The sequence below is a fragment of the Ictalurus furcatus genome, chromosome 24 (genome assembly GCF_023375685.1).
Source record: "Ictalurus furcatus strain D&B chromosome 24, Billie_1.0, whole genome shotgun sequence".
NCBI classification, from domain to species: Eukaryota; Metazoa; Chordata; class Actinopteri; order Siluriformes; family Ictaluridae; genus Ictalurus; species Ictalurus furcatus.
The window spans coordinates 5,655,012-5,679,850 of record NC_071278.1 but is presented as its reverse complement, the minus strand read 5'-3'; the positions used below and the strand labels follow the sequence as shown (position 1 = coordinate 5,679,850).

The 24,839-nt window shown below is 36.7% G+C and overlaps 2 protein-coding genes across 5 annotated transcripts; one reads left to right on the top strand and one right to left on the bottom strand.

Annotated features, from left to right (window-relative positions):
• The first annotated feature begins 1,925 nt into the window (after positions 1 to 1,925).
• Positions 1,926 to 8,235, top strand: ggcta (gamma-glutamylcyclotransferase a). The gene is made up of 4 exons (XM_053612959.1): positions 1,926 to 2,167; positions 3,263 to 3,408; positions 3,857 to 3,989; positions 5,931 to 8,235. Exons 1-4 carry the CDS (start codon positions 2,057 to 2,059, stop codon positions 6,054 to 6,056), a joined length of 516 nt encoding a protein of 171 aa, XP_053468934.1. The 5' UTR covers positions 1,926 to 2,056; the 3' UTR covers positions 6,057 to 8,235.
• Positions 8,236 to 9,982: 1,747 nt separating this feature from the next.
• znrf2a (zinc and ring finger 2a) lies at positions 9,983 to 24,454 on the bottom strand. Of its 4 annotated transcripts, none has more exons than XM_053612957.1 (5): positions 23,392 to 24,449; positions 15,588 to 15,686; positions 11,427 to 11,532; positions 11,234 to 11,312; positions 9,983 to 11,144 (listed from the first exon to the last, which is right to left on the bottom strand). In XM_053612957.1, the coding sequence occupies exons 1-4, from the start codon at positions 23,720 to 23,722 to the stop codon at positions 11,255 to 11,257; spliced, it is 594 nt and encodes a 197-aa protein (XP_053468932.1). In that variant the 5' UTR covers positions 23,723 to 24,449; the 3' UTR covers positions 9,983 to 11,144; positions 11,234 to 11,254. The 4 variants fall into 4 exon arrangements, 2 of the variants coding, with proteins under 2 accessions (XP_053468932.1, XP_053468933.1); XR_008384562.1 differs by lacking the exon at positions 9,983 to 11,144 and adding an exon at positions 12,095 to 12,215 and having other exon boundaries at positions 11,295 to 11,312; positions 23,392 to 24,454; XM_053612958.1 differs by lacking the exon at positions 15,588 to 15,686 and having other exon boundaries at positions 23,392 to 24,453.
• Positions 24,455 to 24,839: the final 385 nt, after the last annotated feature.

Here is a 24,839-nt window from a genome sequence, read left to right as displayed (position 1 = left end):
TTTTAAAATTGAACACAACTACAATGGCCACAATTATACTATGCAAGGTCAACCTCCTGATAAATTGTGCAGACATTTGGCTGGAGCACCATGGGATTTTCTAACAAGATTCAAACAAAATGAACTCACACAGGAACTCTTAGAGAACACTTTAAGAAATTAACCAAATACCTTAATCTAGAACGTCTCTTGACTGACTTACTTACCATACACAATCGCAGGGTCAGCGTCAGGGCATTCGGAACGAGGGGGCCTTGATGTGTCACTGGGAGGGCCTACCTCGCCTACCTCACTAAAATAATAATAATAATTATCATCATCATTTGGTTTCGAATAGTGTGAATAGTGGCTCGCATTTCGTATTAGCTTTGCCAAGAATTATTACAATAATGATAATAATAATACCACTTTACTAAACCTATTTTTAAGCAACGATTATGCATGGCACACTATAAAAACCATCATGTCATCACCCAGCGACACTAAAGAGAAAAGCTATGCGTAAATCACCCATGTAAATAATAACGACCAGCACTGTACACATAACCACATACTAGTGACAAAGACAAAAAAAGCAAAAAGACATCTTACCTTTAGAAAAGCTGCAGGCGACACATGGAAGTGTTAAACTTTCTCAGAACAAGGTCTTTCCATTCACTGAAAAATTTCCATTATTGTTGAATTATCAAGCTACAGCTGTTTTCCAGCTAATAGCTCCCAGCTGTAGTCATCTGCAGGCATCTGTATGCAAAATAAAAATGAAAATTAGGTGGAAAAAAACCCCTTGTTCAAACTTCTATTACTCAATACCAGTAGCACTTACAGTGATCCTGACTTCTGGGGAAAAAACTTTAGAGTGTCACCTTTCAAAAGATTAAAATCATGCATGTACTCCAAATGGTTCAAGAACAGCTTTAATTTTACTGGGTATGCCTTGGATAGGCGTTTTAGGCTAATTTTACAGGATTGCTAAGAGATTCATTTGTGTAATTACTCATACATTTTTAGATTGTCTTTGTATATATTTATGTCTTTGGAAATTAATATATCAGTACTGTCAGCCTAAAGTGTGTTGCGAAATGGTGCGTCAGACCGGAGAGCTTGCCAAAAAAGATGCTGCATGTCAAACCCATCCAGATGTGAAGCACATGTCAACGCAACACCACTGGAAACCCAGTCGAAGGAGCAAGAGTACGTCGTACTCTTTACAGTATTCCATCTAATTCCATCTTCTCCTTTCTTGCCAATGGACACTTCTGTTCTTTTCTTAGAATAAATTCTACTATTTAAAAAACACCTCACACCTCCAGGGTTGGGTGTTGGATTCCCACCGCGGCTCTGTGTGTGCGGAGTTTGCATGTTCTCCCCGTGCTGCCGGGGTTTCCTCCGGATACTCCGGTTTCCTCCCCCAGTCCAAAGACGTGCATGGTAGGCTGATTGGCATGTCCAAAGTATCTGTAGTATATGAACAGGTGTGTGAATGTGTATGTGATTGTGCCCTGTGATGGATTAGCACCCCATCCTTGTGCCCAAGGGTTAGGGTTAGTGTAAGTACAAGGGTGTACCGCGCCATGTGCCCGATGCTCCCTGGGATAGGCTCCAGGTTCCATGTGACCCTGTAGGATAAGTAGTATAGAAAATGCATGGATGGATAGATTACTATTTTAAAAAGTGGTTTAAAGTGAACACAGAAGTCCACATTCATTATAAATTCATTATAATAAATCTAGAATATATGAAAGTTCCACGTTTTGAATTAAATCACGGGAAAACTTTAACTTTTTAACTTTTTAACATTAACTTTTGCAGGATATAAATAATTTTTTTTAGATGCACCTGTACCCCCCTTATAGTCATTACACTACAGTTTATGACTATTCCCTGTATAAGTTCTCGACACTTCCTTATAGGACGAAGGCTTTTATTTTGACGAGAAGTGACCTGTTTCCAAACAGCGACACATAACACAGTACATTTCATTTTCTCATGTAAGGGATGCTGGCTGTGTTAATGTTGAGCTCTTCCTGTAGAACATTAGTTATATAAAATATCAGCTATGTCAGGCGCTGGATATTTCCTCTACTTCGCTTTTGGAAGTAATTTATTGAAAGAGAGATTGCAGCTGAAAAACCCGTCAGCAGTTTTTCACTGCGTCGCTCGACTCGAGGTAATGTACATTATTCTCTACATTTAATGTGTATCTTTCATGCATTTAAATTGTTTATAATGTTCCAGTTATAACCTGGGGGGTGTATATGTATAGAGAGATGTATGTATGTATGTGTATATATATATATATATATATATATATATATATATATATATATATATACACACACACACACACACACACACACACACATACATACATACATAATATATATATATATATATATATATATATATATATATATATATATATATATATATGGGGGGGGTGTTGCGTGGCACATGATAGGGGAGGCTTGGTGAGGGGGGGGGGGCTTTAGTTACAAAAGGTTAAGAGCCTCTGTGGTACTGAATATGAGTGTGTGTGTGTGTGTGTGTGTGTGTGTGTGTGTGTGTGGGGTTGGGAGGGTTACTTTAAAAATGTATTCCTTTACAGTTACAAATGACTAAAAATGTAATCAGTAACATAATCCAAGTATATGAAGGTAATATAATCTGATTATTTTTGGATTCAATTCAAGGTCACATATGTAAATAAATTCAAGACAAACGCATATATATTTAGATCGTATATATATTTAGAGCTTTAAAAACATAACATTAACATCACAAAAGCTAGGGTGACCATAGGGGGTCTATGAATGTCCATGGAAGAAAAGAAAATATCACATGCCACGAGTGTACCTTCTGCCATCATTTACACATTTGAATGGCCGTGTAATACAAGCAATGTGATAACATGAAATTAAAAATGACCTTACATGGCCATGGGCATTGTTTCGACTCAGGACAGCTGTCGTTTGCTCCTAGTCATACTGTTGTGTATGAAAAATTTCAGATAACATTTCTGAAATACTCAAACCAGCCCATGTGGTACCAAGAACCATGCCACAGTTAAAGTTACAGACATCAACTTAACTGAAGCTCTTGGCCTGTATCTGCATAACTTTATGCATTCTGCTGCCACATGAGTGGCTAGTTGTATAAATGATCAGGTGCTCCTATTAAAGTGTATAGGGTCCAAACAGCAGATATACTGGAACCCTATTGTAATTGTTAGGATATTTCTTTCCTTCCTTCCTTGTTCTCTCAGGGTTATGTGCTACAGTTTGGTCTGTGGGGAGAAAATGTGGGCAGAAGGTGGAATGGTGGAGTGGCCACGATTGAGGAATATCCAGATGAAGATGTCTGGGGTGTAGTGTGGAAAATGGCAACAGAGGACATCACTTCTTTAGATAAGTATGACAAGTTGTTCTTTTAGCCTGCTCCAGTTTACACAGTCTTATACAGATCCTGTATATAAAGTACATTATTGGCAGTAAAATCTCAAATTTGGTCAAAACCCTTGGTTTCTTCAGTTTTGGCTGTTTGTCAGAATTAATCCACAGTGACATCTGATGGGTTTTCGCATTGCTGATGAGTTACTGTGTGGTTTTGGATGAAGCTAAGCAAACAAGCCTGCCATTTTCATGTTCCTGTGAACCTGTTCTGAAGGATTACTTGACCATTTTCTTGCAATATTTCTCTTGTCCTGTAATGATTCATGGCTGAATAGTCAATTAGTGAATCCTGTCTCCTGCTGACCTTCACACCCATGTAACATGCTCAGAGTGCGCTCTGTGCTCTAAGTCATTTATGGATAGCAAAAATTATAACTCAAGAAGACTCATTTTGTTTTATCTGTCAGACAGGAGAGCGTGGACAAGGGTGTCTACAGCCCCATGGAGGTGACAGTGGAGACAGAAACTGGACCGCTTCTCTGTAGAACATATAAGATGAACAACTTCAGACCCTGTGCTCCATCACCACAGTACAAAGAGGTACATTTAACTTCAAACAATGAGTAACCAAACATTTTCACACCCCTTCCCTGATATACATCATCAGAGCTTAACATAAACAAAAGTAACCAAGGCAAGTTTTACATGTGTAGTGTCTAGAATGACCAGTTCACCAAAAAAAATCCTTAAATAAGGTAATGTATTGTGTCTACTAATGATTGACTAGATAAGAGCACTCATGTAAAAGTGTAAACAGTGAGGCAGTTGCTTTCAGCTTGGCCTTGTAATTATTCAGACGGTCTCCTGCACTTTCTAATGGCTCTAGCTAATGTTTCCCCACATGGGTCTGCCTTCATAAGATGGTTTCAAAAATACAGTATTAATTCTTAAGCATTTTTGAACTGCATATTGCTTTTGGAAAAGCAGGTCATGGTTGTTTCAGTTCTAGCAATTATTTAATGAAACGATGTGCAGTAACAAATACAAATTCCACATTGTGTCATTATGTTTTGTCAGCTGTCCCTCCCATACTGTAACTAAAAACTAAAAACCTCTGCTGTTACTCTTCTTGGATACTTGATAGGTAAAGAACTTATAGGTAAAGGTTAAACAGTGCAGACCACTGGCTGTCTTGGGCTACACTCGCTTTTCCACCAGATAGTACAGGAGTCTTCAGTAGTGCAGTGACTACCTGACAACGTTTCCTTCTCTTCTTATTTTCTTTTTCTTGTGGCTTTTGGAGCCCAAATTTATCCCCAAGTCCCATTTTATTATAGAAATGAATGTTTTAGACCCATTGAGGCTTCCTTGTGTCTGTTTTATTTTATAATATCTTATAGCTACTGTATATAAATATGCATTTTTCTTTTTCTTCTTTACATTAGTATTATTATTATTGTTTTGTTCCTTATCCTTTATTTATATTTTCTGACTATTATTCTTACATGCTTTTTATGATTTGTGATTTAACTGTACAGTGTGCTTGGGTACTTTAATGGGCAATTGTAAATAAAATGCTATTATTATTATTATTATTATTATTAGTAGTAGTAGTAGTAGTAGTAGTAGTAGTGGTGGTGGTGGTGGTGGTAGTGGTAGTTAGATATGGCAAGATACCACTTTTTCTTTTCCAATATGAAATCTGGAATATTAGCTGATATCGATACACATCTAATATTTTTTCTTTAAAAGCTTTAAAATGATTATTAGTACTTACAAAATACAGTAAAAAAAAAAAACATAATTTACACAAAACTACATATAATATAATAAAATAGAATATAACATAAATATAATAAAGTATAAATATAATCAAAATCAGTCCTAAGGGAAAAAAAACCCTAAGTATTTATCTCTTTATAAGTAAAGTTTATATGTAAAGTTCCAATAAATCTTTTCCAAATCCAATTCCAAGTCCATTTGTTACAGGATTGGATCATATTAATTTTTTTTTTTTTTTATTCCAAAATCCAAGCCACCATTTTTTGGTGTTATCAGCCCAATTCCTAGGTACAGAATCAGTGCCATCTTTAGTAGTAGCATAACTAACAGTAGTAGTAGCATTATAGCTCCTGTGCTACCCATAATTCTTCAGGTTAGGCAGAGGTGTAAATGACTTTTGTGTATGCCGGCTACAGATAAAATGAGTGTCTCTTTTTTACTTTGTGTCAACAAAGCTAGCACGCAAACAATAATTGTCAAGAGGATTAAAGTATTGGCACCCACCATTCACCTGGTTAGACAGACAAGTCACAGCATTACACAGTTTAATGTAATATAAGGTACATTTCCTTTTAAAAAATTGCTACCCAACAACCTCCAGACAGCTCTTCCTTCTTTTACAAGTATTGTTTTTTTCTGGATATGTATTAGTAACCATACATTACTGTTCGGTGGCTACCAGTCTACTTCTCATGTGGCAAAAGCCTTAATTATAAAACTGACTGCAGTGTTAAAGTCTCTCTCCCTGTCCATCTGCAGGTCATATGTTTAGGGGCCCAACAGAACGGATTACCTGAAGACTATATAAAGAAGCTACAGGCTGTGGAGACCAATAACTACACTGGACCTTCAATTTTAGATGAGATTAAAAAGCGTAAGAACTGAGTGTGTGGGGGGGAAAAAATTAATTCATAATTCATAATTGGTTATGCTTTACATTAGGGATCCCTTATCATTAGTTTACAGGAACAAATCATGTACAACCCCAATTCTGAAAAAGTTTGAAAAGAGTCATTTGAAAATTCACTTCACCCTGTACTACATTGAAAACACATTATTAACACATTATTTGATGTTTTACTTTGTGAATTTAATTAATTTTTTGTAAACATACACTCATTTCAAATCTGCAATGCACTCCAAAAAAGTTGGGACAGTCGACTGTTACTTTTTCTTTTTACCTTTTCTTTTAATAACACTTATTAAGTGTATGGGCGCTGAGTGAAGACACCAGTTGGTTAAGTTTAGCAAGCAGAATTTTTCCCCATTCATCTATTATGCATTTGTTCAGCTGCACAACTGTACGGTGCCTTTGTTGCCTTAGTTTGTGCTTCATAATGCATCACACATTCTCAATCGGAGACAGGTCAGGACTGCAGGCAGGCCATGCTAGCACCCGCACTCTGTTTACGCAAGCATCCGGGCAGAATGTGGTTTCTGATAACAGCTTGGATGGTCCTTTTCCTCTTTGGCCCGGAGAGCATGACTGCTGTTTTGTCCAAAAAATTATTAGAAATGTTGACGCGTCAGACCACAGAACATGATTCCACTGTGCTACTGTCCATCCCAGATGAGAGCGAGCCCAGAGAAGTGGGCGGTGCTTCTGGACAGTGTTGATGTATGGCTTCTGCTTTGCATAGTAAAGCCTTAACTTGCATCTGTGGATGCAGCGGCGAATGGTGTTTACTGACAAAGGTTTACCAAAGTATTCCCGAGCCCATGTCAGGATATCCATTACAGACTCATGATGGTTTTAAAGACAGTGACGTCTGAGGGATCGGAGATTAGGCGAATCTTTTAATTATATTGTGCACTGTAGAAGGTGAAATGCCCAAAATCCTACCGATTTGTCTTTGGGCAACGTTGTTCTCAAAGTGTTGGATTATTCACTGACGCATCTGTTGGCAGATTGTTGATTCTCGACTAATCCTTGCTCTTGAAGGACTAGGCCTTTTTTGGAGGCTCCTTATATACTCTGATTAGACGATTACCTCACCTGTTTCACGTCACCTTCTTATTTCAGCTTGTCACATCGCTATTAGTACTAAACTGCCCCTGTTCCAACTTTTTTATACCATGGTGCATGCATCAATTTCAAAATAAAAGTTTCTCTTAAAAAAACTATGCAGTTGATTAGGTAAAACATCAAATATCTCGACTTTTTGTTTAAATACAAGTCAAAGTACATTTACAAATCACTCCTCTTTGTTTTTATTAGCATTTTCCATACTGTCCCAACTTTTTCAGAATTGGGGTTGTACTTCAGCAACAATGAACCATACAGAACAGAGTAACTTTGATAAACTATCTTGTATTAATGAATGTTTTCAATAAAGTTGTTGACCAGCTTCAGCAATGGTTATTCCATCTTTGAGTGAAATGAATAATGTTCAACATGAGCAACACCTTAATAAACATGATTGTGGTTGTGAACTGGCAAATTTCAGAACTTAAACTGAAATGCAACTTTTCACTAAAAATGTAGTAGTGTATTTCATTTTTGCTGAAATAATAAGGATTTATAGTGCAATGTAATATACATTATAGTGTAGTGTACATATTATTCAATGTAGATTTGCTAACATTGAAACAAACTTTAATTACCGATTGTTTTTAAAAAATTATTTATTTTTTTAACAATCGCTAGGACCCATTTCTCAATTCTTAGGTCACTTTTTCCCAAAACTCTTCACACAGTTCTCCTAACCAACTTTCAGCTTGGCACAGCAGTTAATTTCACACCCAAAATGCACTAAAACTACGAAAACACTTCATACACTCGAATCAACTCATTTTTCCACAACACTAGCAAAGGTTGTCACCCAACAAACTCACTTTATCACTCATTGACCTAAAAAACATTGACCTAAAAAACACTAACAGGGAGAATTAAAGAATGTTTTTTTGTTTGTTTGTTTTTTTTGTGCAAAATTTCTTTGCAAAACAAGCATGACACGCTCTACTGTTTAGAATTCACTGCAGTAGATATTACAGGAATGAATCAGACATGATGCAATATGCTTCAATATGTTTTATGTCATTTTTTGGCATTGAGTGACTCCCCAATATAATACAATACTGATACAGAAACAGTACAGTAGCAATCCTAGTCAACCCTGTGTTCTGCATTTGGCCACAGGTTCTCATCCACTTGGCATCTTACGTCTTCTCGGGCAATACACCTAGGAACGAATCTTTTGGCATGATCCATCCCTGGCAATCTTCTGCTGATATGTCCAGGCATCCAGCATTTATTATACCAGGAGGAATGAAAGTTTTTAGAAATTAAAATGAAAAAAGTTAGAACAGAGCTGTGTTCAGAAATGAGTTTGTTGTCTTTCATAGACAGATTAAAAGCAGGAATAAAGCATGAAGCTTGTTATAATGAGCTTCTGCTGATTATAACTCTACACTGTACTCTCTCTCTCTCAGCCTATGTAACTGTGGGGGAGAGGCATCAAATCATTGAAATGTCAGCTAGAACTGGAGGACACAATAAAGTGTGATACAATAACAAAACAGGTTCATTTGTATTTTCATACACTTGTAATATAAAAGTTCTACATATACCTCTATATCCCTTTTTTTATTGAAACCGTTCTTTGATAGGAAACTAGTTGAGATGCTGATGACATGAAATAAAAATATTAAATGGTAAGGGCAAGATGTAATAGTGGTATTTTTTGCTACATATATGCTATTGGTTTGTGAAGGTTAAAATATAAAAAAAAATTAATGTAAATTTAACAGCTCAGTGCTGAGCTTACAACTGCAATTTCAAAGCTTTTTTCAATTTAATTACTTTCTGGACTCGGCTGGACTCGACTCAGCCATTAAGGACTCGGATTTGAGTTCAACTCTACCCCTTTGTGGACTCGGACTCGATTGGTTAAGGACTTGGTCTCAACTCTAACTCGACAAAGGTGGACTCAGACCCAACACTAAGTTAGACTATTACAGTAATTGTGTTAATTTCTTAATGGTTTATTAATGCTGAAGTTCATGGTTAGTGTTAACTAACAGAGTAAATAATGTTGAACCCTGAAACCCAGTACGTTTAAATTCTCAAATCTGATTGGTTAGAAGGTATTGATTAATTTTAATGATTCATTTATTAAACAGCAGCTCCGACAGTAGTGCTAGCTGTAATTCACATCACAGATTTATATTGTTTCTATAGTAACAGCTTACACAAGGACTTGTATGGTGGTTGCTCCAGAGAGAGACCGATAAAAAAAAACCCCAAAAAAAAGTGTACAAGTGTTGAAATCATGTTTTCTGTAAGGAGACCTTTATTTGACATTTTGGAAGGAGTCTCCAGTGTCAGCTTTGTAACAAGCCAGAGGTAAAGCTGTAAAACTCTTTTCTTTGCAGTTTCTCTGTAACAGTATAAGCAGTATTTATTTATTTATTTATTTTTGTCTTATTAAGTTCAAGAGAGAGAGAGAAAAAAATTTTGTTACTTGTGAAAGAACAAAGTGGTGATGTACCAAAAACGACATGTTCTTTGATAAATAAATTGTTCAATAAATAATTGTTGGAGAATTGTTGTATTTATAGAAGGAATAAGACAGTTCAGGATGTGCTGTTATAAGAAAATAATCAACTTTGGGCTGGTAAATTTTTGACTTATTGTAAAGTGTTACCATGTGATCTGTGATGGGTTGTGGTGCCTGTACAAACTGATATGGAGTTGACTCAATGTTTTAACTATTTGTTCCATGGTAATGTATAAATGGCCCTAAATGATATTTAAGTATAATAATAAATTAGAATAACAGAAGTACACAGGCATGGCAGGAAGATGCTCACAGGTTCCCAGTGCTTTATTGTGATTTTTGACATGAATTGATGAGGAGCCAAATACAGATTTGCAGTGATGAAATATTAAAAAAGGTTTTGATGGACATTTATAATTTTTCGAAATTGCACTTAAGTTAGACTTCTCTTCAGTGCAATTTTACAGTTATGCAGTAGTATTTCATAATGAACTGGCAAATAACCAAATAACATCTAACTTACAAACTCATATATAACAATATTTATTCAATTCATCAAAGTGGATTTTTCTCCAGATAACTGTAACTTATTGGTCTGGTGGCATTACTAAAAATCACACTAACATTTCTACAAATTTCACACCTTACATAAGGCTATGCCATTCTTATATTAAGTGTACAATCAAAACATGGACTTGAAATAATGACTTGCCAAAAACTTCTACGATGTCATACTGTGACATTGGACACGTCAAAACTACAAGCATCAACAATAAGTGGTCAGATTACAGTGAGCTTTCAGTTCTGTGTTTACCTTGAACAGCTTGTTCCTATGAAATTCTGAACCCAAACTCACAGGGAAAATAAAGGAAAAAAAAAGAAATGCTTTAATAAAATTTCATTTACTTACAACTATTGCCTGTGAAACATAGCAGCACATTTTAGCAAAAAAACGGCACTTGATTATTTTAGCACCGAACTATGTAATCTCCACACTAGAAAAAAAAAGAAAATGGACCGTTTCTTTTAAATGGAGAGTTGAAAATTAGTTGCTACTCCAGATCTCTATTTACAGAATGATTATCCCAAAATTGGGTACAAGTTCACCCAGCATCCTTTATGTCTACAACGTGGCTGTGTTCAATGACTGAAATGTCCTTGTTCACATGAGACATGTTTCTTACTCAGGAGGAAAGAAATGTGTCCAGTGTAAATACAGTGACGCTACATCCTGAAGCCCAAATGGTTCAACACAGCAGTGTGTTTTTGCACTCTGCTGTCCTTTGGTGTGCTAAAATGGAAATGGGGAAGAAGAAGAAGAAGAAGAAAAAATCTCACACATGGGCAGGATCCCTGAGTCAGTTTTAATTGTCTTTTGGCACAGGTGTGAATCTGAGGTGATGACAGGTCTTTGTAAAATCACTGAGGTTCTGGATCACAGGGTGTGCAGTTTTCAGTGACGAAATCAGAGAACCTAAAAAAGAAAATTGGAAACAATGCTGTACTCCTTGTCCAAGGCAGAATGAATTCATTCTAAAGAAAAGGCATGGTCGTGTATAATACCTGTGCAATGTTAGAAATTGTTTAATCAGTAGGGTGTTCTGGGCATGACCTATTCACCTCAAACCATTCATCAATACACCTGTTTAAAAAAAAAAAAACAAAAAAAAAAGAGAGAGTAAATACGGATTAGTAACCAGAGCCGTGCACACTTGGATCAGGTTTATCTTATAATGTGTGTTTGTCTTGTCTTTACCCTTTGTGGTAGATACAGAGGCAGGGCAGTCTGGCAATGGTGTCTCCCTGGACCATGTCATCCAAGCATATTGCACACTCCCCAGAGTCCTTCATCAAGACATCCTCTAAAAAGTCATAAAGGAACAGACATTACTTGGTTGTAGGGTTGTTACAGTGTCATGGTTAGTCACAGTGTATGACTGGATTTCATCAGGTTTCATCACTGTTCATCACTTTTTCAAAATAGAGTATAAGATGCATTTACCATCTACCCCTTCAGGTTTCTTTTCTTTTTTTTTTTTAGCAGGAAGGTCCTTACTCTAATGGTTCTCATCTCTTTTGTGTTTGGCTGTGACTGTGAAATACAGGATTTTATAACCTTCTCCCTCTGGACTCGCCCTACATCATATGCTGCGTTTGACTTATTGTGGAAGTGGGAAGTTGGAACTCATTTTCAACCTCAGTGTGTTTGAGCTACAAAGTGGGTGGGGGGGGACATGGACGCCTCCAGGTTTGTCTTTTGTTAGCTACAATCTAGCAAGCTGACTGTTTTGAGTGATGTATATTTACATCCTCAAAACAGTGAAATGTTCGATGTTTAACACATTAATATGTCTGTATGTTGATTGATCTAAATCAAATACTAGTATCTACAGCAGAACTCATTTAAAAATAAAAAAGTGCTACTTTGTTTACTGTTGATGCTGCGAGTTGATATGACATCATGTGCTAAATTCAGGGTGGAGAAGACATTCCTAAGGTTCCAAGTAGGAATTCTGAGTTGTAGAGGCGTTTTCTTTGGTTTTTCCTAGTCGTAGGGCAGAAATTCAGAGCATTAGTCGAACACAGCAACCTCTTTTTCTTTGCACAGGGGACACGACTGCACTGAAAATCCTCTGGTTCTATAATCAGCTACTGATGTAAACACATTACATCACTACCTCCGTACCCTTATCTTTTTGTAATGCATCTTTACCTTACTACCCATTGTACCTTTAATATGTGTATTGTATATGCATCCTTCACCTGGAAACGTGGACATAGTGCTCTCTACCTTTTAGAGTAAAGTAAAGCCTTAAATGTTCACTACATGCACCATTCAAAATAAAATACTAAAAAGGTACAAAAGGTGTACAATTACCCCAGCTACAAGGACTAGTACAACTTGGTACGCTTTTTTTCTGAGCATAACTTGTCAACTTTATCATGCACGTCTGCTATCAAATGCACAGAAGAACATGACACTGCAAATCAGAACTAAACCAAACAACTGTCAATTTTTTGCTAAGAAGCACTGTATATTTTTAGACTAGGTTATAACACTGCGAACATTTCAAACCGTAATACTCCTTGCTTGTCATTGGTTCATTTGTGACACGGGGGGAAGGGGAATAGCTCATGCTTTGTTAAGATCTGATTACACCTCTGAAAACATTGCTGAAGCTAATAAGGTAACATATAAACAGGTGATGTTAAGTGTTCAAAACAGAGTTCTGCAGAGTCATCAGGTACCGTGCTTCAACACATGAGGGACACCACCTACACCTACACAAGTGTTCAACGTGTTTGGCTTCTGTGTGGAAGTAAAATGATCTTGAGTAGTTTTTAAATATGTGTTTTATATTATATATCAAGAGATTTTAGAGCACTTCATGCTTCCATCTGCTGACGAGCTTTATGGAGATGCTGATTTTCTTTTCCAGCAGGACTCGGCACCTTCCCACACTGCCAAAACTACTAGTGACTGGTTTGCTGACCGTGGTATTACTGTGCTTGAATGGCCAGCTGACTCGCCTGACCTGAACAACATAGAGAATCTATGAGAGACACCAGACATAACAATACAGACAAGCTGAAGGCCACTATCAAAGCAACCTGGGCTTCCAGAACACCTCAGCAGTGCCACAGGCTGATCGCCTGCATGCCACGCCGCACTAATGCAGTAATTCATGCAAAAGGATTAAAGTCCCGACCAAATATTGAGAGCACAAATTAGAATACTTTTCAGAAGGTCGACATTTCTGTATTATAAACTCTTTATTAAATTTTTTTGAGATACTGGATTTTTGATTTCCATGAGCTGTAAGCCGTAATCAAGATTAAAACAAAAAAAGGCTTGAAATATTTTAATTTATGTGTAATGAATCTGGAATATATGAAAGTTCCACTTTTTTAATTAAATAAATAATAATAATAATTTATTTTTTTAAATTAAAAAATAAAAAGCAGGAATGCACCCTGGATGGGACTCTGGTGTGTCGAATGACATCATGCTAATGCATATTCACAAAATCATTCACACACAGGAGAAATTCAGAGTTACCAATCACGTTTTTGGATTGTGGGAGGAAACTAGGGACCCTGGAGCTGTGAGGCAGGAACATTCTGTGCAGCCATGTCATCTAATTTACATTTATTCATTTGCTTTTATCCAAAGCAACTTATAGATGAGGAAATACAAGCAAAGCGATATATCAAGCGAGAGTAAGGGGTTAGTTAAGTGTTCAGGGAAGAGGTGGGTCTATAGCCGTTTTTTGAAGCTAGTGACAGATTCCGCAGTTCGGATTGAGGTTAGAAGTTTATTCCACCACTGAGGGACAGTCGGTGTGAATGTTCTGGAAAGGGACCTCATGCCTCCCTGAGTAAGCACTACCAGGCATCGGTCGTTAATTTAAAAGAGAATGTAGACTTTAGTACTTCAGCATTAATAGCACTAAAAAAAAATTCAACCGTTTTGATCAAAAGACATCATTCACAAAACAGATGAATTTTTTTTTTTTTTAAAGTTACCATCCCATTATCAAGGTTTGTTTAAAAATGGTTAAAATAGATTTTTCACTATTCATTTCACTACTTCACTGTTGAAACCAGGAAATTCCCATCCTTGAGAAAGTCTGACTTTATGAATGGGAATTACAGGAGAAATTTAAGTGGATTTTTACTACTCAGAAGCTGGAAACGTCTCAATTTGCATTTAGTCATTAACCCAGCATGACACCGGCACACGTAAATCTTTGACTAGTCACAGGAATCTCAAGGCTTAGCACCAAGTAAGGAATAAAATATGCGAGGGCGTGCTGTTATAGGAAGATCATCAAAAGCGGCCAGACAAAGAGCAGAGTTACTTTCAACACCCAGAAGTTAACTTTTTTCCTATGAAAGCAGGTCCCACAGAGTTTTATTCCTCTAATACCACAACAATTTGCCAATGATTACAATTTTATTCCTTAAGAATGTCATTTCAACCATTTATAGTAACATTTATCTTTGAGACAGGTTAGCTGCCTTTAGCAGCTAGAAACAGTTTTTTCCCCTGTCTTGAAGTTAATAAGACACAGAAAAATGCGGCTTGTTATGTTCACAAACATGTTTCCTGTCCTGAGGCCTCTCTCCTGTGGGAAAACCTAAAACTGTTCCAAAGGCCTGACATTGGAGACTCCTTTATTTAACTTAAATGCATAATGTTAATTTAAAAAAAAAAACAAAAAAAAAAAAACACCCCAGCATCTTACAGAAAGCTTCACCACATGAACGATTACACATTTTTCCTTATTAAATAGCAAGACATTCTTATTCTGTTTATTATTATCTTTAGATGACGTGGAGTGTCCTCTATACGAGTCCCTGTGTGAGAAGTTACTACAGAAACAATAACGAACGCATTAATGATAATGATTTGAAAGCAGCCAGAACTAATATCAGAGCTGCTGTTATAGAAAATTAATGAGCACCTTCTGACCAATCAGAATGAAGAATTCAACATCACTGTGGTATAAGCAGTAATAAAATACACATTCCTTCTTTAATAACATTTTAACTGCATTAATCGACTGCAGAACATGATCTGTTGGCTTAAATTATTTATTGCCATGAGTCATTATAGGCTCCCTTTAATGTTGTGTCCAAACTAAACAACGCAGAACAGTTCAAAAGATAATTACATATGACTACATAAGTCATCTCAAATCACCACTCCATGGAGATTACATTATTATCAGCGTACAGTTTAACAAACACATTGAAAAGGACCAAAAGGACCCACAGAGGGTTAAACGAGAAGAGCGGCGTCAGGGCTTTGTGTTAATGATTGTGACTGATTAAGCAGACTGCTGAAGCGGAACAGCATTCAAACAACGAAAGAAAAGCAAAGCAAAACAAAAAGCCAAAGTGGTGGGCTTACCGTTATAGGAGAGTCTCGGTTTGGTGAGACACATGACAAGGTGAAGGTCAATTTCATCTGAAGCAACAAACTTTGAACACACAGGACAGTTGAATCCAGCTACACACACACACACACACACACACACACACACACACACACACACACACACATACACACACATACACACACATACACACACATACACACACATACACACACACACAAAAGAGGGTGAGAGAGAGAAGTTAAGTGCCGAAATTCTTTTTGTAATACATTTAGAAAGCAATGCATCACCCTAAATTGTTCCTCAGTACATCTTAATTTGTCTCTCTGGGAAACTAATAATTCGTTGTTTATCCCTAAAACAAGACATTCTCACATCAGATAGATTTAGAACCAGTTTAGGCAGCTAAACATCCAGTCAAATGGAACCCTGAAGAATAACAGTATAAAGGAAACTTAACACAAATTGTTGCATGACATAAAAATGGTCTCCAACTGAATAAAGTGAAATAAGCTGAAATTCCAAATATATTTACTGTACATCAGTATATATTCAGTCCGTACTGGATTTCGGGGAGTTTTTTAATGACTGTTGCATCCAAAAAAATGTTTGTGCTTATTTTTGTGCGGAAAACTTCTTTTCTTGCAAAATTGCATGAGCACTAAATTGTTTTGCACAGTCTTACACAGTGATGTTTGTTGGTAAAGGAGACCTTTTATCTGTACTCATGTACTCGATGAGCGCGAGTCGAAGAGGGCTTTGGCTGAATGAACGTTGTGATGATGTCACACGGTGCTTCATGGCCCAAATCCGCAGTAAATCTGCGGTAATTCTGAAAATTTGCACGCTCCGCTAAATATTGCGGCGTTTCCTTGATTTTGTGTTCGTTTCTGTGATCGCAAAATCGTGAAATCCTGAAGGGACTGTTGTTTATAAAGCAATAATAATACAATTAATGAAAGCTTGTAAAATATGTAAATATATAAAATTGGCATGTCAACATCTGTTGACATGCCAAAAGACCTTCAAATTACCCTTCAAAGTGTCTATGTGAAATTCTGAGTTTAAATAAATAAATAAATAAAAACACAAAAGGTATGAATACGTAAGGAACATCGCAGATGGATTTTGCTGTTGTACAAAAATATCGCACACTGCGATTTGTCAGCAATTCAAATTCTTACATTTATTAATGAAAGACACATCACACAACAGTTTATAGTTGCATTTAAATTTGTGGAATATCTGTGAGACAAGTTAGTTCCTGTTATCACAGCTGCTATAATCAACAATCGTTTAAGCATCATCCCCCCCCCGGAGTTAATAAGATAGATTGTCATGTGACTGAAAAACTCCTCTGTCCTGAAGACTCTCACATGTCAGGAAACTTATTGATTGTCACAAAGTGCTGACACTAGAGACTACTTCCTTAATGTGAAATAAACATCCCATAACAGAACACTTCACGACATAAATTATATGTTTTTTTTTGTTTTTTTAAATCGCTTTATTAGCCTTAGATTAAGTATTATTTGCCATACACATCTCTGTAAACAAGCTGTTATGGTAAGAACACATTAGAACGAGCACATTAATACACACCAGTGGTTCTTAACCTTTTTGTGAGTGACATAGTTTTGTGAAACAGACAGACAGCATAGATCATTTCTGTTACAGACGGAACTACTGTCAGTGCTGCTGTTGTACAAAATCAAATCAACACCTTCTGATGACACCTTGACTTGAAAACTAAACCACACTGTGCTACAAGTCAAAATAGTGTACATTATATTCCAAATACTGATTCTGACAGTCTAAAAATCAATTCAATTCAGTATTATTTGTAGAGCCCTTCTAACAGACACGGTCACAAAGCAGCTTTACAGAAATCTGGATGTAGCGTTATATTTAGATCCCTGAAGAGTAAGCCAGGGACAACAACATCAACACAACAGAGGTTCTACTAGGATCATGTTTTTCCTACATTTGATACAGGAAACTGTATATACAAAATCTCTGCATAAAAAAAAATTAGGGTGCAAGATTTAGATCCCACAAAAATTCTGTAAATAAAAGATTGCAAGCAAAAATATTAAACTACAATACAACATTAGATCACAAATACAGACATTAAAAACCTTCATTTTATATACATGCAATCCCTTTACTGTTTTCTACAATCTGCACTCTGAGAAAATAAAAGCGTTCTTCACATCCTCAAAGGATCCTACTTGGATCCTTCTCTGAGTTTTCTAGCGGGAACCTTTTTTCATTACGAATCCTCGCTTTGACATCGGTTTGCTGGTCTTTACTTCCTAATTTGTTGCATCTCCAGTGCATTATTTGTTTCTAGGATCGTTTTTCCCTTCAACACATTTTTCACAGTTTGTTGAACAAAACATCGGAGAAATGGAACTTGGCATGAGGACCACCGGCACTAGGCCACGCCCACTCACTGAACTATGATATTTCACCCAACATGGTAGAATGCCCAGTGCTAGACATCACCATCTAGATGCCTTGTGGGTGATGATAGATTACATAAGCACTATTAACAGAAATGATGTGCTTTGTTAAAAACAGATTAGTTCACTTTGTATTATTAGCTTGTTTTTTGGCTCATACATTCTGACATGATCTGCAGTCAAATAGATATTTCCACCTCTAGATATCTAGATCTGTATTTCTAAAGCAATTCTTTGTAGTAAAGCACAAGCTCTGGAAATCCCTAAACTTCTGACCAAACAGATCCTACGCTTATGCAACAGACCACATGCAAACCATAACAGCTGCTCCAAAAGGCCAAGGCCAATGCATGATAAGTAGGATAAGTTCACAGGGGGATACTTTTCTACCATTGCTCACTTTTACTAATCCATGCACCAAATGTGATGCTTAATTTCAGTCATGAATCAAAATGGAGCACTACCTTATTTATTTTCTCTGTTCCTCGTTGCATATCCTCTCTGTACAATTTATAGTGCTAATTTATGTAATGCTATGCCTTACAGGGACAAATCACAAAAAGACCAGGAATTGAAAAAGAAAAGAAAAGTATACAGCAAGGCAGATGTTTCCACTGCTCATCAGTGCTGGGTATCCATATGGAACAAAACTAACTAGCGTTTCTTGCACTGGTCCATACTATTAGGCTACTGTTTTGTTAACAAGGAAGTTTAAACCAAGGTCACTGACGTAAAAAACTAAAAAAAAAATTTGTAAAAATTGTATGTACACTCATTATGTTTCATACAGATAATGATAATCATACAGCACCACGAATGCTCGATTCTGACTGGTAAGAAGGTGTTGATTAATTTTCTATAACAGCAGACCTGACCGGAGTTCAGGCTGTAATTCAAATCAATAAATAATCGGTAAATTAAATCACTGCAATTTCTGGCAAATCACTGAGGTATAAGATTTTGGGACATGCTGTTATAAGAAAATGATCAACTTCAGACCACATCACACCCTCATGGACTAATTTCCTTACTTATAATTACTTACTAATAATTAGTTATTACTCTAATTAAGTTAAACGCTGTTCAAGCGACCTCGTGCTAGTCAGCTACACTTAACTTATGGGTTTTATCACAACTCTGAGTGTGACCTCGGAACCGTAGCTTAACTAATTCCAGTGAGCAGCTGAGAGTTTACTGAAACAGATGCCTAAACACCACATGAGTAATGCATTAAAAGACTAACAAATATGATCAACATTGGTAATAGATAAAGTGTTAAGACAGTAGTACACACACATCTACACAGTTCCATATAGTACAATCTACCATGTCTAATTTACAGAAGTGCTTTAATTCAGTAAAACGTTCCACACTGACTTGCCCGCTTTAACCGTGTCAAGCAGCAGAAAGGGAACAAAAAGTCTGGTTAGCAACAACATTTTTTTTTCTTTAAACCAACCAGAGAGCTCACTCTGCCCTCATGTTCTTTACAGGCTCACAAGACCAAGGCTCATGAATTCACAGGTCAAACGTCACCTAAATTAAGTTGGCATGAAGTGAAACTCAGCGCTAACAGAAGCAACTACACATCTCTTACGCATCTGTATATTGCCTTTTCCGTTAGACAAATTTGATTTGAGTTTGGTCCAAGTGATGATTTAGCTTAAATAAATAAATAAAACAGAAAAGTGTATAGTGTTTCCCATATCCCCATAGCAACAGGTGAAAGATTGTAAATGGTAAGGCTAAACCATAGATTTTGGCACCTTGGCTACTGCTGCTGATAATCAAATTTCAAGAAATTCCATCGATACCTAGTATTTCAGCTGAATACTCAGGGTATTTAATGTATATTTACATTACATTACGATACATTATATCTGTATGTGCAAGGGGACTTGTGCGGAGGTGGGGGACCGTTCAAAGGACAGCAGAACCTTAAAAATAAATAAATAAATAAATAAATAAATCACAAGAGTGACTCAATAGCAGCCAATAACTGAGTCAACTCTGCTTCCAACCCTCAAGAAATACATAACATGAAATGTAATGTAAACTTGCTGAAAAACCTATCATATAGATAATTGCTTACTTGACTTTAAAAAATAGCAATGCGACCACCATGCTACTAGAAAATGCAATTAAACTGCATTATAACTTTACTACTTGTAGTTATGCAACTACCATTAACTACATGTAGCAAAGTGTATACAAGCAGAATCCAGCTACTGAGCAGCAACTTTAGAGCTTTTGCTGTGATCAGATTATTCCATGCAACCTAAACACACAACGTAAAAGCTATTTAACAGTAAAAGTCAAACAGTAATCTAGCTTACTGATTAGCAGAGTTATTATTTGTTAGAAACATTGGTGACAATCTGTTATGCAATAACAATATGCTCAGAGCAATATGCTCTGAAAGGAACACTGATTGACCAGGACAAACATATATATATTTTTAAAAAATAATAATAATAATAATAATAAAATTTAAAAAAAAAAATAGAAGTCAGAAGAGAAGTGCTTTCATTTAAAAAAATGTTTTTATATATTTTATATATATATATATATATATATATATATATATATATATATATATATATATATATATATATATACACACACACATACATACATACATACATACATACATTATATATATATATATATATATATATATATATATATATATATATATATATAAAAAATAAAAATAAAAAAGGGGTCTGACAGACTACACGGACTTCAGCTGCCCCTTGAGCGGTGCTTCAAGTTTAGTATAGTAACAGAGCAAGTTCTAAAAACACACTGCACATTTCTGCAAAGCATGTGACTTAGAGGAAGCCCCTTCTCAGAGTCCCCTTCCTCCTCTGCGCTCCTTTGCGCTCTCCACCTTCCTTCCAGCAATGAAAGTCAGCTCAGGTGTTATCTTGTTCTTATCCGTTTTGGGTGAAGGTTTTAGGACAATCCCCCTGCTGTAAATAGCCCGTAGCAAATGTACAGTATATACACAGGGCAGAAGGGCTGCTTCCTGGTTCTGATGAGGAAATTGCTCAATTGAGAAGTTATTACTGTAAAAGGCATTGGCATTGCACATGACATTCAACAAGTCTAATAAATGGCAGGCATTGAAAAATATTTCAGTTCTATAATGATTTGGTGTACAGCCTATCCATTTAGTTGTAAGGGGAGGATAAATATTCAGCTTTAAAAAAAAATAAAAAAAATTCATAAGAGCTTATTTGGTATCAGGCACTTTTTTTTTTAACATAATTTGTGTAAGTGCTATTTTGTGTAGAAAGTATGTAAGATTTAGGAAAGTGTGCAAGAATGGTAAATAGTCTAGAAAGCAAGGGAAATCAGGATAATGATTTGTGTTAAATTACAGTAACGTCTCAGGGAATTTACATTTTACAATTTACACTATGCATAAAGGGTTAAATGAGCAACAACATGACTTGTACTGTTTTGCTGCTGTGCTCATACTAACCCCAACAGACCATGACCTATTTGTTTCCAAAACAAATAATAACCAAGAAAATAAAGCAACTTCAAGGTAAATTATGGTTATAAGTTTGATTTGAATACATCCTAGAACAAAGACAGATGAATATGCAGGAGTTCAATGTTTAGTGCCAAACAGATCATTTATAGCATGTGTAAATGAGTGAACAACCGAGTGAAGTTTGATCCAGGAAATGAATCCACACATCAGTGATGCAACTGTGCAGTTCCACATCTGGCTACATTATGCCCAAGCCTCATCCTTACTTCTCACTTGGATAGTGTATGTAAATTTTTACCCAGGAACTGCTGCTGTAATCATCAACACTGTTCTGTTCTTATCCCAGGACTGCTATTTACAAACTGCTCATACCAAACATACTTTTAACACACTTAGTAGTGTCTGATTTCACTCTTTAACAACTGTTTATTATAATGATTTATAATCACAGAAGAGGACAGGTTCCCTTTTGAGTCAGAGTACTGTCGAGGTTTCTTCCCCATCTCGTCTCGGGGAGTTTTTCCTTGCTATGGTCACCTCTGGCTTGCTCATTAATGATCTAAAACTACATCCTGATTGCTGTAAAGTGCTATACAAATGCTTTTCAATTGAACTGGAAAAAGCACCACAGCCAAGTGGAGGTTTATATCACAAGTCAAAGTCAAAGAATCTTTAACCAGAATAGTCATGATTTTTAATTTACTGTGCTATTGCAACTATACTATCTGATACAAAACGACTCATTTGTTTATATCCACCTTGGTCTTCAAACTTTCATTAAATCTTCACACGACAAACACAATTATAGGAAACACTTAGATGCCTGCTATCCTTATGGTGCCGTCTAAAGGTCCTGCCTACCTAGGTAACTTTCTCACAAATACAAAACAGGGCTAGTGAAGAGATAGTGAAGATTTTAAAATGTGCACAATATCAATTTCATGCAATTTTTTCATGATACACTCTTAGAAAACAAAACCTCCAGAACTGGTTCTTTAGGGCAATGCCATAGAAATTTTTTTTTGTTTCCCTAAAGAATATTTCAGCCCATGATTCTTTGTTTGTTTTGGGGGGTTTTCTGCTGTTAATACAATACACATTATACTCACAGAGATCCTTCCACATAATCATAACATTTATAACCTGAAATAAATTATATATATATATATATATATATATATATATATATATATATATATATATATATATATATTAGGTCTCTGTGGCAAAAACGCTTAGTTTTTACTGGTTTAACTGCTGCTAAAGAAGTTATTTTACATAACTGGATTAATCCACAATCACGAAAGTCACCACGGTGGTTGTCATTCTAGAACCATGTTGTCTGTCTAGACCTAGACCTGTCTATGATGAATAAAGCTAAACCAGTTATAATATCTGCATAGTCAAGCACTGCATCGTCCCTTAAGGATTTAATGCTATCTTATTAACATGTAGGCTACTCTAAATAATCCACCCTGTTTATATGCACTTAGGTATTTTTCAGCTGGTATGACCGCTTGTGTTGCTATGTTCATATATCGTCATTTACTTGTTTGTGGAAAATAACAAATCCTGGAAAGCAAATCTTTAAAAGATTCACAAATCAATAAAACCACTGCTATGATCCTCAGGTGACCTTTGATATATTTATGGAGGAGACAGCGCTCTATCTGTGTCTTTATAACCATCAGGTCTGGTCTTTTGTAATAAGTAACTCTGGTATGATCACAATGCTTTACGATTAGAGGCTCAGCTCTAATCTCGGGTATTGTTGATTCACTCAACGTCAATCAGATATTCACTTCTGGCGCGCGTGCTTCCGTTATGATGATGGCGCACTTGTCTTACCTCTAAGCAGGTGAGGAGACAGGTGGGCCGGTAACGATCCTATCAGTAACCTCGGACCGGATTGACTTCGCTCTCCGTCCGCGTCATCGTCGCTTTGAGTCCCGCTACCTTGCGCTATGATGGTGGACTGAAAAAGCGAGTTGGGTCTCGTGCCGTCCGCCGCGTACCGCCCGCGCGCTCCGACCTGCTGCTGGTTTCCAGTGTAGTACCGAATCGCCGCTGCGCTCGCGCTCCCGGAACCGGCGGCTGTGGTGGTGGAAGTGGGCACATCCGAGCCTGAATAAGCCCTGAGGCGAGCACTACCCGCCGGACTGCTCTGTTTGGGCCCCATCTCAGTCTGTTTATGTTTAGGACGCGCTGCTCGGGCCCTAAAAACCAAACAACGTCCCTTGAAAACAAAAGGAAAACAAAAGGAAAACAAAACAGCGAGCTGTCAAACCTCAGTCTGACCTCCGATGTGGATGGGGTTAAACTCCAGATGTGGAAAATAATCCTACAGTGAGTCGCTACATGGCGTCAAATAAAAGGTCATGGCTGCACACTAGTTGCTCTTCCGTAACTTAAGTTTTGCGACGGTGTGAAAACTGTGTACAGGCCTGCTGACTGTCAACAACCTCCGTCAAACTTATACGCTCACAGTAAAAACAAACAAACAAACAAACAAACAAACAAAAACAAGCCGTGTGAACTGATTAGAAATGAAACGTCCTGACGCTACATAATAGGGGCGCCAACAAAAACAAGCCGCGCGACCGGTGCTCAGGGAGACGGTACGAGTCGAAGGTTATTATGGTCTGTGTGTGAAAAGCACGGATTGCCCTCCTCCTTTCTGTGCGTCAGGTGACGTCAACGCGGAAGTGCAGCATAAACACTAAAAACAAATCTTACGGTTACTACTGAAAATCCCTTTCACAATAATGTGACACGCCTACCACTGTAAAAGTATAACAAGAAAGGGATAGTTATTATAAAAACGTAAAAGATTCCATATGGAAGATGATTGTAGGCAAGTCAATTTACTGGAATAAAGTTGGTTTGACGTCGGACGTTCGATATTGGCGGATATGCGGAAATTAAGGGACCGTCTCTAAAGTTACATACGACATTGTTATACATGCTTCTAACTTCAATAGTGTTTGAAGTCAATGGAATGACTTACAGTCATATAAGCAACTGTACAGTGTTCATCTAGGTGTCAGCAATGATGCACACCTTTTTAGATTTTTGACATTTAATAAAATAAACTATTAAATCATATATAAAAATTGCCATGTATTTTATTACTGCATGGGCTCATACACAAAATATACCATAATTTAAAGCTCAATAGCATTTGAAGGGAATGATGTACAGTCACACAACCAACTGTACAGTGTTCATCTAGGTGTCAGCTATAACGCACGCCTCTTAGATTTTTGATATTTATTAAAATAAGCTATTAAATCACA